At 38.1% G+C, this 12384-nt stretch overlaps 1 protein-coding gene across 1 annotated transcript in view; it reads right to left on the bottom strand.

Moving 5' to 3' along the window:
- PTPRZ1 (protein tyrosine phosphatase, receptor-type, Z polypeptide 1) overlaps positions 1–7126 on the bottom strand; it is a 102495-nt gene extending 95369 nt beyond the window's left edge. The window contains exons 1-3 of the mRNA XM_014963347.1: positions 7081–7126; positions 5575–5640; positions 5125–5190 (exon numbers count right to left, since the gene is read on the bottom strand). Coding sequence (XP_014818833.1) covers positions 5125–5190; positions 5575–5640; positions 7081–7126 — 178 coding nt within the window. The remainder of the gene's footprint in view (positions 1–5124; positions 5191–5574; positions 5641–7080) is intronic.
- Positions 7127–12384: the final 5258 nt, after the last annotated feature.

The raw sequence follows: 12384 nt of genomic DNA, 5'->3' as shown, positions 1-12384 counted from the left end.
GCAGGCTCCTGCTGGTACCTCCCTCTCTCCCACACGGCCCGCTTCTCAGGTTTTGGCTCATGAAATGGCTCCTCTGTCATACTCCACCTTGGTCTGCAATGGATGGGACCCAGACCCTACGCCTCTACCCTCCAGCTCCCTTTGCCCTGCTCCTGGATCTGTCTCATAAGGAGTGTGCATGGGTGTCCTCACTCACACAGTGAAGAAGCACAGCTTCTTCTCCACTGCAGCTGCAGAGCAGAAAGCAGCACCTGCACGCCTGGCCTTGTCCATCGTCCCAGCAGATGGCTGCTGAATGGAGAGACAGGGTGAGGATGAGGGGAGAGCCTGAAACTTTCCAGTTTACCACAGGATCAAACTGTAGGGCAACAGAAGCAGGAGACGTTTCAAAAAAAAAACAAAATTAGCTAGCAGAGTCAAAATAATTTTTTTGGAGTCACAGCTGAGATAGTGAAGATCCTTGCTGACTTTTTAGGCTGAGCAAAAAGCAAAACACTCCTGTAAATTTCTATGGTTATAAGCAACAACCAACTTTCCCATAAACTTTATGATCAGTGACTTTGCAGTAGAACCTCCTCAGTATTCAAAACTGACAGAACAACATTTGAAATTAAAACATTAGATCTTATTTGGGCAAGAAAGAGAATTACATCTTCTCAGTGCTGCTGAAAATCAGGCCATTTTAATTTCTGAGCCAAACTACAGGCATCAACATTTGAAGTCACCAGTGCAAATTTCCAGGACTTGGGGTGGCAAAAACAGCCTTTCAACTGACAACTAAGGTTTTGTCTGTGTAGTGATAGCAATGGGGAATGATAAACTAGGGGCATATCTCCAGGGGGTGTTGTTGAATCAGGCATAGAACGGTAACAATTTTAAGCTTAACTTGATTAGTCCAATGTTCAACATGGGAGCAAAACCAACAAGATATTACGTTTAGCCATTGTTATTGTGGAAAGCATTGGTGCAAGGGCCAGAAGAGCATCATCAACATACTGCCAATTTTTACTACTGAGATACACCAGATATTAAAAATTATCTGAAAAGATCATAATTAATTATCCTCTTAGACAATGGGTTGTGTGTGAGTCAGCAGCACGCCCTTGCAGCCAGGAAGACCCAGAAAGTACAGGGTGGCATCAAGAATTCATACTCCAGTTTTGGCTTCCTACCCAACCCAGTACGAGACAGATATTCACAAACTAGGGGACACTGAGATGATCAGGCAGTTGGAGCACTTCACATATAAGGAGAGGCTGAGGCACCTAAGTTTGCTGAGGCTGGAGAAGAGAGGAGAACTTAGCTGAAGTCTGCTGATACGTAGAGGTACTACAGAGCAGTGCACAGGGAAAGGGCAAGAAGCAATGGTCTCAAGTTGGAATAAGAGAAATTGCAGTTGGGTAAACAAAAAAAATAACAGTGGAACACACTGTCCATGGTGCAGCATCTCCTTCCTTGGAGACTTTCAAAACTCTGCTGGACAAGGTCTGAAGAACCTGCTTCAGCTTTGAAGTTCATTCTGCTTTGAGCAGGGTGTTGGGCCAGATGATCTCCAAGAGCTCTTTCAAACCTCAATTATTCTGTGATTCATGAATCTTCCCCCACAAAGAAAAGTGAAATACGATTCACATTCTGCTTGCAAACAACAAAATTGTACTTTGAATACCCAGAGACCCAAGAGTTTATTCTAAAATCACCCTCTGCTCAGGATCAGAGTTGTCAGGATTTATAAGGCAATTGTGTAACAGTGTATATCACAAAGTGAATGGCAGCACAAACTGAACTTAAAACCACTGAATGATGAGACAAGGACCACTGAACTGGCTGTGCTACTCATTTACATAGTAAATTCTATTTTTAAAAACCCTCAGCTTTTGTAATTCCTGGAAGGCTGTTCAGAATTTCTTGCAGAATGCTTAGCGGAATTCAGGTCTGGTTTTTTTGTCCTCTAAACCACATAACTTGTTTGTTGTGAACAAGAACCTGAATCCCAAGAGTAAAAACCCATCAGAATGAAATTTCACTGGAAAAAAATAAATCTTTTCTCTGGTGTCATTTGGTAATTCTACATGTGAACATTCAGACTTGGAGTTTTCACAGACTGGTACAGATTAGCCATGTTAAAAAACAAACCAAAACAAATCAGAAAAGAGCATTATATCATTCCTCCTGTCAAAAACAATGCAGATAAACAAAGCATCAATAGCAGTTAATCTTTCACCTGTATGATAGAGAAATAATTGAAGTTCACATTGCTTGCTTTATCGTTTGAAATGAGATTGCTTAATCTTAGCAGTGCAGCTAAATAGCACCTAAATGATCTTTGGTCATCAGTTAGTCTGTAACTGATTTGAGGAAATGAACTTTCTCAGTAATACTCAATAGACTTTTTTTTTTACAACAAAAATTGTTGGCTTCCCTTTTGGCACATGACATAATTTGAAAATATTACTGTTGTTATAAAATTTTTATTTTTAGCACTGTTTTAATGAAAAATACATTGAGAGGTTATTAATATGAAGTCATCTTACTAATGAAATAGCTTCAAGAACCACTTATTCCTGAAAAAATTGGATGCATCTGTAATGTGCACTTGCACTTTCCACTTCTTTAACACTGTATTTGCTTATGCAAATATATGCAAAGTCAGGACACAAAAACCCCTAAATTCATGCTTCCAAATGCAGGATTTGTCTATGGCTTAAATCAGAGCCCTTAGAAATACTACAAAGTGTTTTCAGTAACATTTATGCTTTTATTAGACATTTAACTGAGAGTCAAAATCTGACGATGAGTCACATAAATTACAGTAGATGAAATTGCTTTATTATGAAACTTTACCTTCAGAAATGGCATGATTTCAGCAGGCAAGACTCACGTTATTTCTCTAACTCCATTTTACTTTTATCTCACAGAACCATCCCAGTAAAGGAGTGTATTTACCCACTGTGGCTAATGTATCTGAAATTTCTTATTTGATATGGAGAATGACATCTGCTCAAATTTATATGAGTTTACCAAGCAAGTTAGATTTTTCTTAATTGTGGTGGATTAACTCCATGCCTGCGGGATCCCAGGGCCCACTCATAACTTCACTGGCACACAGAGGCTAATTTTTCAGGTCTTTCAGTGAGCAGGTTGTGAGACAGAAGAATATATCTGGTATCTGAGGAAACAATGAACTAGCAAAGGATAGGTCATCTGTTCAGGAATGTGCTTGTTGGTCTATGCCTCAAAACTGTAAGACTGAGCTACGTGTAGTAGTTATACAGACAGTACTTGATATTGCTTGCCCAGGAATAAATTATGAGATTAAAATAAATAAACACACTCTTATAAAGAAATGAGATCAAAATCAATATGCTTCAGCCTCCAGACTTCTGGGCCTCCAACACACATTGTTCAAATTTGTAGTTTTTCTTCACATTCAGGAAGACTGTGGTTTTTTAAATGAAAACTGAATACATGTATTCCCTTTGTGCCATGAACCTGGTATTTCAGACCAAACGGCTCACCCTCAACACCAAGTGTGTGATTTACATACAAGCTTTGAAATACATACAAAAAAGCTTTGAAAATCCATGTATGATCATGCCTGGAGCTGGCTGTATTACGAATGTGGGCATACATTGAGCCCGTGCGGCTGAGGGCCTGGGAAGTTGGTGGGACCAGGGGCAGGAGGCTGTAGGGGCAGGGGGCTGCAGGGTCAACCCATACACCTGACTATATAGGTATGAACAGGGAGAAAGTCTTTGCCAACCATAGAGTCACTATGGCAAGGCACATGAAGTGAGGTGACTACATGAAGGTATCTCACATGTTAAGGGAGAGAACCAGAAGTTCTGAATCCTCAGGCTTGTGAAGTCTGTTCTGTTTCATCATCCAAAATACCCAGTAAACATAACCTGCAGCTGCTGCAACAGCTGCACAGCTCTGTGCAGGCTGGGGAAGGGCTCCATCCTCCAATATCCTATGGAAAACCCATTCACTATTCTTTAAACTCATAAATTGCCCTCTGGTCACCTGTAATGCTGGAGGCTTATCCCTGCACTCCCCTAACTGCAATATTAAAAAAATGGTTGGGTTGTGAACATGAAATATTGTATTGATTGCTCTTATGCTTGGATTTTGCAGTACAATGTGTGTAAGTGGGAGTTTTCATTATAAATCTCATTTTGAAGGGATTATGACTAGCCTGTTTCAATTCTCTCTAGGCTCCAAACTTGTTAGATATGTTTTACCCTGAAAGATAAAAAAAAGTCTCAAAAAATGAGAACGAGAGTGAGAGGAAGAAAAAGAATGGTGTAACTTTCTTTTACCACACACCACAGGAACATATTTTAAGCCAAATATATGAAACACTGAAATTTGACAGTCCTTATTTCTCTTCATAAATTGGTGGGTTTTGAAACAGTAACTTCAATCATTAAAAATGTAAGAGTCTCTGCACATCCTTAGGAAGTCAATTCTTACATTGTCGGTAAAACACACCTAACATTTAGGACAAAATTACCTTTTCAATATTACTGAAAGTGGCTTGGTTTTTACAGAAGAATCTTAGGAGGCAAATTGTGAATTTCCCATAGTCTTTCTGTGATGAGGAAAAGGTTGTGCAGAATTTAAGGGTATGCCTTTCTTGCTTATGCAAATGAGAGAGCCCAAATGACTGATTTTTCAGGAGAATTGGGGTGGGAGGTGGAAAGGATGCTCAAGTGCTTAGAAGCAAAATGCAGAAATTCATAGGCAGTATATGGATATGTTCTTACCCATATAACATGCTCTGCCTTTTTTCCTGTCTGCTTTTCAAATGTGCCAGAACAGTAATATTCAGATGATAAATAAGCACCTAACAATTTATTGGCCCAGCACTCATTAGGTAAGTCATGTCCCAGGTTTAAGACTTTAAAGATGAGAATTTTCTCTTTCCAAAAGTAACAGATGTAAGAAATGTCTCTCCTGTTGTAACATTCCTGCAAGTTTTCAGACTTCATTTCCTACATTTTTACTTTAGCAAATTGTTTAGGCATATGGAAAGTGCTATATAGACATAATCTCCTGAAGTTATAACAATGAACATGAAAATATCAAAGCCACATATATTCTTCAATAGATATTTTCACTTACCTGTGTATGACCAATCAATCTCTTCAGTCAATTTCCGCTGTTGCCTGTAGTATCCGTACACCAAATCTGCAAAATAGCAATGAATTTACAATATGAAAACCAGAAACCTAACAGGAACATCAAGTGTAGATGACACACTCCCCTCCAACAAGATAATCAGTGTTTTAATTACCTGATGAATTATTTACTTTGTTCTTATCTTGTACCTCAAATGGTAAGTATTGGTTATACAGAATATAAATACCATCAACATTGTAGCATATAAAGGACACAAAGCAAACAGAAATGCTTTTCAGTTTGTCTGAATGTAATTTGTTATTCAATTTTTAACTATTAGCTTGAGACTTGACACATGTATACTGGTAGGACTAATGGTTTATTCTCCCCAAACTTAATTCCATATGGTTTTCTTTCTTTATGTTCACATTATGAATAGATATTTTCACTTACCTGTGTATGACCAATCAATCTCTTCAGTCAATTTCCGCTGTTGCCTGTAGTATCCGTACACCAAATCTGCAAAATAGCAATGAATTTACAATATGAAAACCAGAAACCTAACAGGAACATCAAGTGTAGATGACACACTCCCCTCCAACAAGATAATCAGTGTTTTAATTACCTGATGAATTATTTACTTTGTTCTTATCTTGTACCTCAAATGGTAAGTATTGGTTATACAGAATATAAATACCATCAACATTGTAGCATATAAAGGACACAAAGCAAACAGAAATGCTTTTCAGTTTGTCTGAATGTAATTTGTTATTCAATTTTTAACTATTAGCTTGAGACTTGACACATGTATACTGGTAGGACTAATGGTTTATTCTCCCCAAACTTAATTCCATATGGTTTTCTTTCTTTATGTTCACATTATGTTTATTTTCTTTTTCTTCCTTTCCCCCCCTCCCTTTTTTTTTTTTTTTAATTTTTCATCATAACCATGCTTTCTCTTTTAAGATTAATACAACTCCTCCTTGAAGAAACAATCTTCTCTGATATTTTTTAGAAAGAACCAATCTAGATTACTTGGAAGTCAATGTGAATTAAACTTCTGCTTCAGTGGGGTCAGGTCTTTAAAAATTTTGTCTAACTTTGTACTAGTGATCCCATTTAAAGATAGTGAACAAAATATTCTAAAATGTCATTTGACTGTGTACTATTATCAGCAATATTATAGCTGAAGTATGTGAAGCTGCTTGTATCTCCATAAACTTTATGGAGAGAGAAAGCTAGATATTAGATACTTTTTAATGACATTATATTTCTCAAAAATAGAGAAATACTCATTGATTTATTCTGACTACTGAATAACCTTCACTGTTATCCTTTTTATGCCAATACAACTCTAGCAACACTACAGATATGTGCAAACAGATGACTATGTCCCCTAATACTTATTAATATATGTAAATTGCAGATAAAGGTTTTTGAGACTGTCATTTTGAGAGTCATAATGTTAACTAGCTTCATTAAATGCTGTTCTGGAGAAGCACAATATAACCTATTTAAGAAATAATTCCATATAAGCACGCTAAGCACACATATGGATTGCTTTCTTGAGAAACTGCCGTAGAATTCTGCCTGCATTCTGCAATAAATACAACTTAATGAAACAGCTTCATAGCACCCATTTCTTTTTCTTTAATGCAGAAAAGTATGTAGTGCTGATTACAGGATGCTAAATCATAATTGCTATTTGCAAGGTTAGAAATGTTCTGTGTCTTGCAATGACTTTCTGCTACCTATCTGAAGTCCACACTTTTTAATAACTTCATCGGGAATTCTGCCTCCTCCATGAAATTGCAATTGCCCTAAAATGTTTTTCTCTTCCCTTTCTCCCCCCTCACCAAAAAACCCTCTTGCAACACTTCGTAACATTCACTCATGACTAAGATTTTAACAAAAAGATCAAACCTTACATGTAAGTAATGGCACTGAAAAGGGATTTACATGCACCAGCATTGTCTTTGGTCCACATTTTCAAGTCAATGTGCATTGTGCCTGCTTCTTTAATTAATTATGTAAAAGAAAGCTGTTTAAGTTCTGATTCACAGGTGTTAGTTGCTGTCTCCAGTTTCATCTTTTATCCATTGTCCTCCTGATTGTTACTTCAAACAATTAGTTGAACATTCATATGCTAACTAAGCAGGGTTTGGGCGTGAGAGCGTCCCACCACTTTTTAAATTCCACATGGAGGTCTGATGGACAAGGAGTGATAGCTTCAATGAGCAAGAAAAAAAGGGGCAAGGTTCACTTTTTTGGTGCATTACACCAAAATAGACCCACTAAATCTTACGGAAAGTCTTTATAAATGCCAGGAGACGTCTGGAGTTCATACACCTTCTTCCCTCCACTATTCACCTATTGTGCTCCCACAGCCCCTTCACAGCACACTCACAGCCATGCGCCTTCCCACATCTGCAGGGGTTTTCAGTGCCTTTGGTCTTGCCTCTTTCCGCTACAAATACGTGGCAAAACTGGGGAAGGAAAGCAAATTTCATCTGGGGAAGGAAGCGACAGAGGAATCATAGCTAGCACGGGTGTCAGAGAAAAGCCGTGCAGGACCCCAGGAGGACACTGAATGCAGCAATTCTTCCCTTGACCGACTTGTGTAAAACTGCCCTGGCAAAACATGCTATAAACATTACATGCTATAAAGCCTTGCCCTGTAAACTGTCAGAGTCGGCCAGCTAACACTGCAGAGACCAGCTGGAAGGAAATAATTTCATTTTAATTTTTATTTATTTATTTTGTTTTGAGTTAACAAATTGACATCACCTTTGCTCATGGCATATGACAGCAGCTACTTCTGCTTAAATAGTGTATTTAAATTCCTTACATTTAATTTAAATGAATATAGTAATAATGAGGACATCTTCACACAATAGAAGGCAAAACTGATGTCAAATTTGTGGCTTTATATGTAAAACTATGATACTGATACTTGAGCTTGGTTAGCTTGACAGTCAGCATGACTCCTGTGACACTGAGTGATGTCTCCAGCCAGTGCCCAAAATAGTTTGAATTTTACTGGTTGAGGTCCTGCTTTATGAAGCAAAAAATCCTTAATGTTCTCTTCTGCTTCCAGGAAGCTGTTGAACATGCTTCCACAGATTGTTGATTTATTCATAGAACAAGGCAGCTCAGTTGCAGGATCATGTTTTAAGTAGTTTTATGGTTATCTTTCTATGCCTGTCAAGGAGACATGCAAGATACCATTAAATGCTTTTTGTTCTCTTTTTCTACCCTCCTTCAAAGCCAAAGTTTTCTGTCTGAGGCTGTGGGACTTGTTTCTTTTTATATTCTGTCCAAACAGTGCACACTCCAGCGCCCAAAGCCCATGAAGCCCAGAATAATGGTGGCAACTGCTCCCCTCTCTGCTCAGGAAGGGTAGTGGGACCCACTGATTTGTAGCTGACCTTGTCTCACATTCAGTCATAGGGGCAAACAGAGAAGATAGGTTTCTGGTTAAAGCATAGGGCTGGGAGGAATAAGATCTTGTAGGTAATTCTTCCTGTTTAAAAAGTGCTAATAGCCAGGTTTTCTTCTTCCTGACATGATGTCTGATATTCCTGCACTTACTGGCTTTGGTTGAGTTGCTTTTGATTTACTGCTGTGAATGAAACATTCATAACTTCAATGTGTATTTATTCATATTTAAAGGTAAAAAAAAATGAATAGCTTTAAAGATTAACAGAAAGAAACGCCTTTGAGAGAGGCCCTCTTGATTTGGCACTCTGTGCCAGGATAATGAGTCAGAGGAGTGGAAACGGGACCTTAAACCTCTGAATTCTGTCAGGGAAAATCCTCTGAGAGATGCTGAGGCAACAAGCCCTGAGTATCCACCAGAGACCCCTCTCCTATGCCTTGAGAAAAAGGGTATTCTGAGGACAGTTCCTGAGACACAAAGTACATTTGGAGATGCTGCATTCAACACGCTGCTTTGCTATGCAGGACAGAAGCTCAGGCATAATCCGGCACTGTAATTTATACCAGGCTGCTGTAATTTCATCATCCCTTAATGCCTGTCCTTTTTGTCACAGCACTGTCAGCTGCTAGAGTCAAGAGGACAAAAGGACAACATCCTTATGGTTTTATCTCCACCCAGCCTGAACTTGTGAGCTGCACTTGCAACGGAACCGAGATTGTGACATCAGAATGATTTATTTATGGGAATTGGGACACATTTAGGCAATGTCTGCACTCCCATTTCTGTGAATGGGAGACTGATGGTCTCTGTGTATAGTAGGGGCTGGCACTCGTGCTACACATTCAGATTACCAACACAGTTTGGTCCTAGGAAGTCACGTCTCACGCAATGTTTTCCTCCTGTCCCAAAATTTCATTTGGGAGCAAAGAGGATATATTCTAAAGTCATAAGCATTCATCTAGTATAAGTGGATAATGGCAATGTATTAGAGTCATGGAGATAAAGGCTGCCTTGGTATTGAAACTGATGGGAATTGCAATTTACGTGGGTGGGACTCGACCTGAGGTTCTTAGGCCAAGGAAGAACATAGGAACGCTTGGGATGCCAGCAAGGGCGTCAGCAATCACTGAAAATATTTGACGATTTTCTTTTTGAGAAATACAAAAGTTGTAATTTTAAACAAATCGTGTCTCATGAGATCTCTGCTATGTACACTTGTATTACTGACACTGCAGAAACTGCGAGCTGTGAAAGACCGAAGCTTACACAAGTTTGGAAAAGATTCAAAACAATCTGTAAAGGAAAAAGCCACAAACACCTCTTAAACACAGTGATACCACTTTTGACTCACTAAGTCCACTGATGAAACTGGGAGGATTGTACTGGGAAATTCTCATTACATACTTGCCCTAATTTAACGCACTTGCCAAGGCATTTGCTACTGGTTATTGCTGGAGACAGGTTACCACACAAGTGGTTTGAACTAGCAAAGCATTTTTAAAATTTTTATTCAAATACATGTTTTATACTTGCCCAGACACTCCACAAGCTGTTTAGAAGGACAAAAGATCCAGGTTCAGATTTTCCACCACACAAACTGACCCAACTCCGCTGAAGGCTACAGAGTTGCACCAACTTGTGCCTACATGTGAATGTCCTGGATGATGCTTATTCAAATAGAGTGAAGGAGCTCAGTCTTTATGCCCTGCTTGATTTGCTATCTCTACTCTTCATCAGCACTTTAATACACTGCAAAACATTTTGAAAGTCATATTTTTAGATTTTAGGTTAAGACACAAATCTCTTAACTGAAGAAGAATTAGGGCTTGCGGAACAAACTGAAATGGTATGATAAGAAAAAAATTTACACATGGTAGCTGAAAGAAAAACTGCATGACACCACACAAAGTTACTGCAGAGAAGTCAAAGAAAGGAAGTTAAACTGCAAAACTGGCATCATAATAAATTTTAAAAAGAGAAGCTATATGTAATTAGCAGAATAGATGCTCAATGCTTTTCACATTTAAAAAGAATACAATTAAATCAATCAGGAAGACTTTTATTATGTAAGTTAAACACAGCTAAAACTGTGCAAAATCACCTCTGATGACAAATGGAGTGGTTCTTCAATTGTCATTCCTTATTTATCTCCTTCCATTGACAGGAAGGTCATAGGACCCACTTCTAATACCTTTCATCCATCTTATGAAGGTGTAGCTTCATTGCCTCTACTGAAATAATTCTTGATTTATACTGATGGAGGAAATAAAAAGATTCAGAGCACAATCTGCTAGCAGTCTTGAAGTTCTAACTGACAGGAGCTATCTATAGATCCCTTTGAGAAAATTATCTATATTTACCTGAGAAAGGTCTCTCTCATATGGATTTATTTAATTTTGTAATGGCATCTGTAAAATCCTTAAAACCCCCAAAATGCTTTAACAGCCCATCTCTACAATTTTGTATATTCTTTCTCCCTGAAAGCCAAAGTGCCTAAATCTTTTGTGAGGATGGCTCTGAAAATTCTCACAGCTTTAGAAAAATTAAAATACTTTTTTTTTACCCACAGTTCCTTCTGTTTAGGTTTATTTTAGGCATCGATATATGTTTGGGTATCTATAAAGAGAGTCAGTTCCCTTCATTATGCTGGTGTGTAGGCTGCTCATTCCAATACAGTTTTAAAAAGTGAGACTTTTCCTGCACTAAATATAAAGCCAAAACAAACTCCTCTTACAATTTGACAGTTGTCCTGTGTATTTACTAACAAAAATTGTGTTTAAATCTAAAAAAAAAAAAAAAAAAAAAAGAGAGAGAAAAAGAAGATTGATTAGTTTCATTTAAAAGCAGTTATCATTAAGCAGCAGAATATTAATAGGCATTCTGCTTACTTAACCTGGGTTTAATATTTTTCCTAGAACTTTTTTTTTTTTTTTTTTTTTTTTTTTTTTTTTTTTAGAATTGTGTTTAAAAAAAAAAAAAAAAAAAAAAAAAAAGAGAGAGAAAAAGAAGATTGATTAGTTTCATTTAAAAGCAGTTATCATTAAGCAGCAGAATATTAATAGGCATTCTGCTTACTTAACCTGTCACAACTTTGCAGTGAATAGTGCCATGAAATAAAAGGATAATCCCTATGGTATCAGCTAATCACAATTTTCCAGTGCATTTGTATATGCAAAAGTAACAAAGACTCCAGTTTGATCAATATTAAGTTCTGCCCCACTGGAAGTTTACATGCCTGGGGCTTACAGAGCCTCTGAAATTCCTAAGCAGCCAGTGGAATGTGGGGGTATCTCAGGACACTGCAGGGAGTGATCCAATCTGCTTCATTCACCTGCTTCCACCTTCATTTTGACTACAGGCAAAGTAGTAGGAAATGTTAGATGTCTCCTTCCATTTGTGATCTTGTGCACCTAGACATCATCTGAGGATGGAGCAAAATGGTCTGATAGGCTTCAGCTTCCTCTGCAGCCATTAACAGTTAGTTGAAGCATTGGCTATAGTAAATTTTAAGGCTGCTCTGGTAACCAAAGCAGCATTCAAGTGTCTGCTCACTGAAACCAAGCTGACAGTACAGCTTTTACGTGGGAGAGTGGTGTTTATCATTCCAGAATAGGTATTTCTGAACATGCACAGGTAACTGAAATTAAGTACCTGTGAAGCTCCTGGGCTAAACACATAGAAATTTCAATAATTTAAGAACCTACAGAACTAGATAACCCAGAAAAGCTAGATGACCGGCTTGTTGCTGAAGCACCTAAAAAGGTGTCCAGAGCCAAATCCAGAAGGGACTTCAGAGGACTGTAATCTCCCCAAAGATGTTACAC

This window comes from Calidris pugnax, unplaced genomic scaffold (genome assembly GCF_001431845.1).
Source record: "Calidris pugnax isolate Ruff unplaced genomic scaffold, ASM143184v1 scaffold44, whole genome shotgun sequence".
In the NCBI taxonomy this organism is placed as follows: domain Eukaryota; kingdom Metazoa; phylum Chordata; class Aves; order Charadriiformes; family Scolopacidae; genus Calidris; species Calidris pugnax.
Note: the sequence above shows the minus strand (reverse complement) of the source record. Positions and strands in the feature narration are given on the sequence as shown.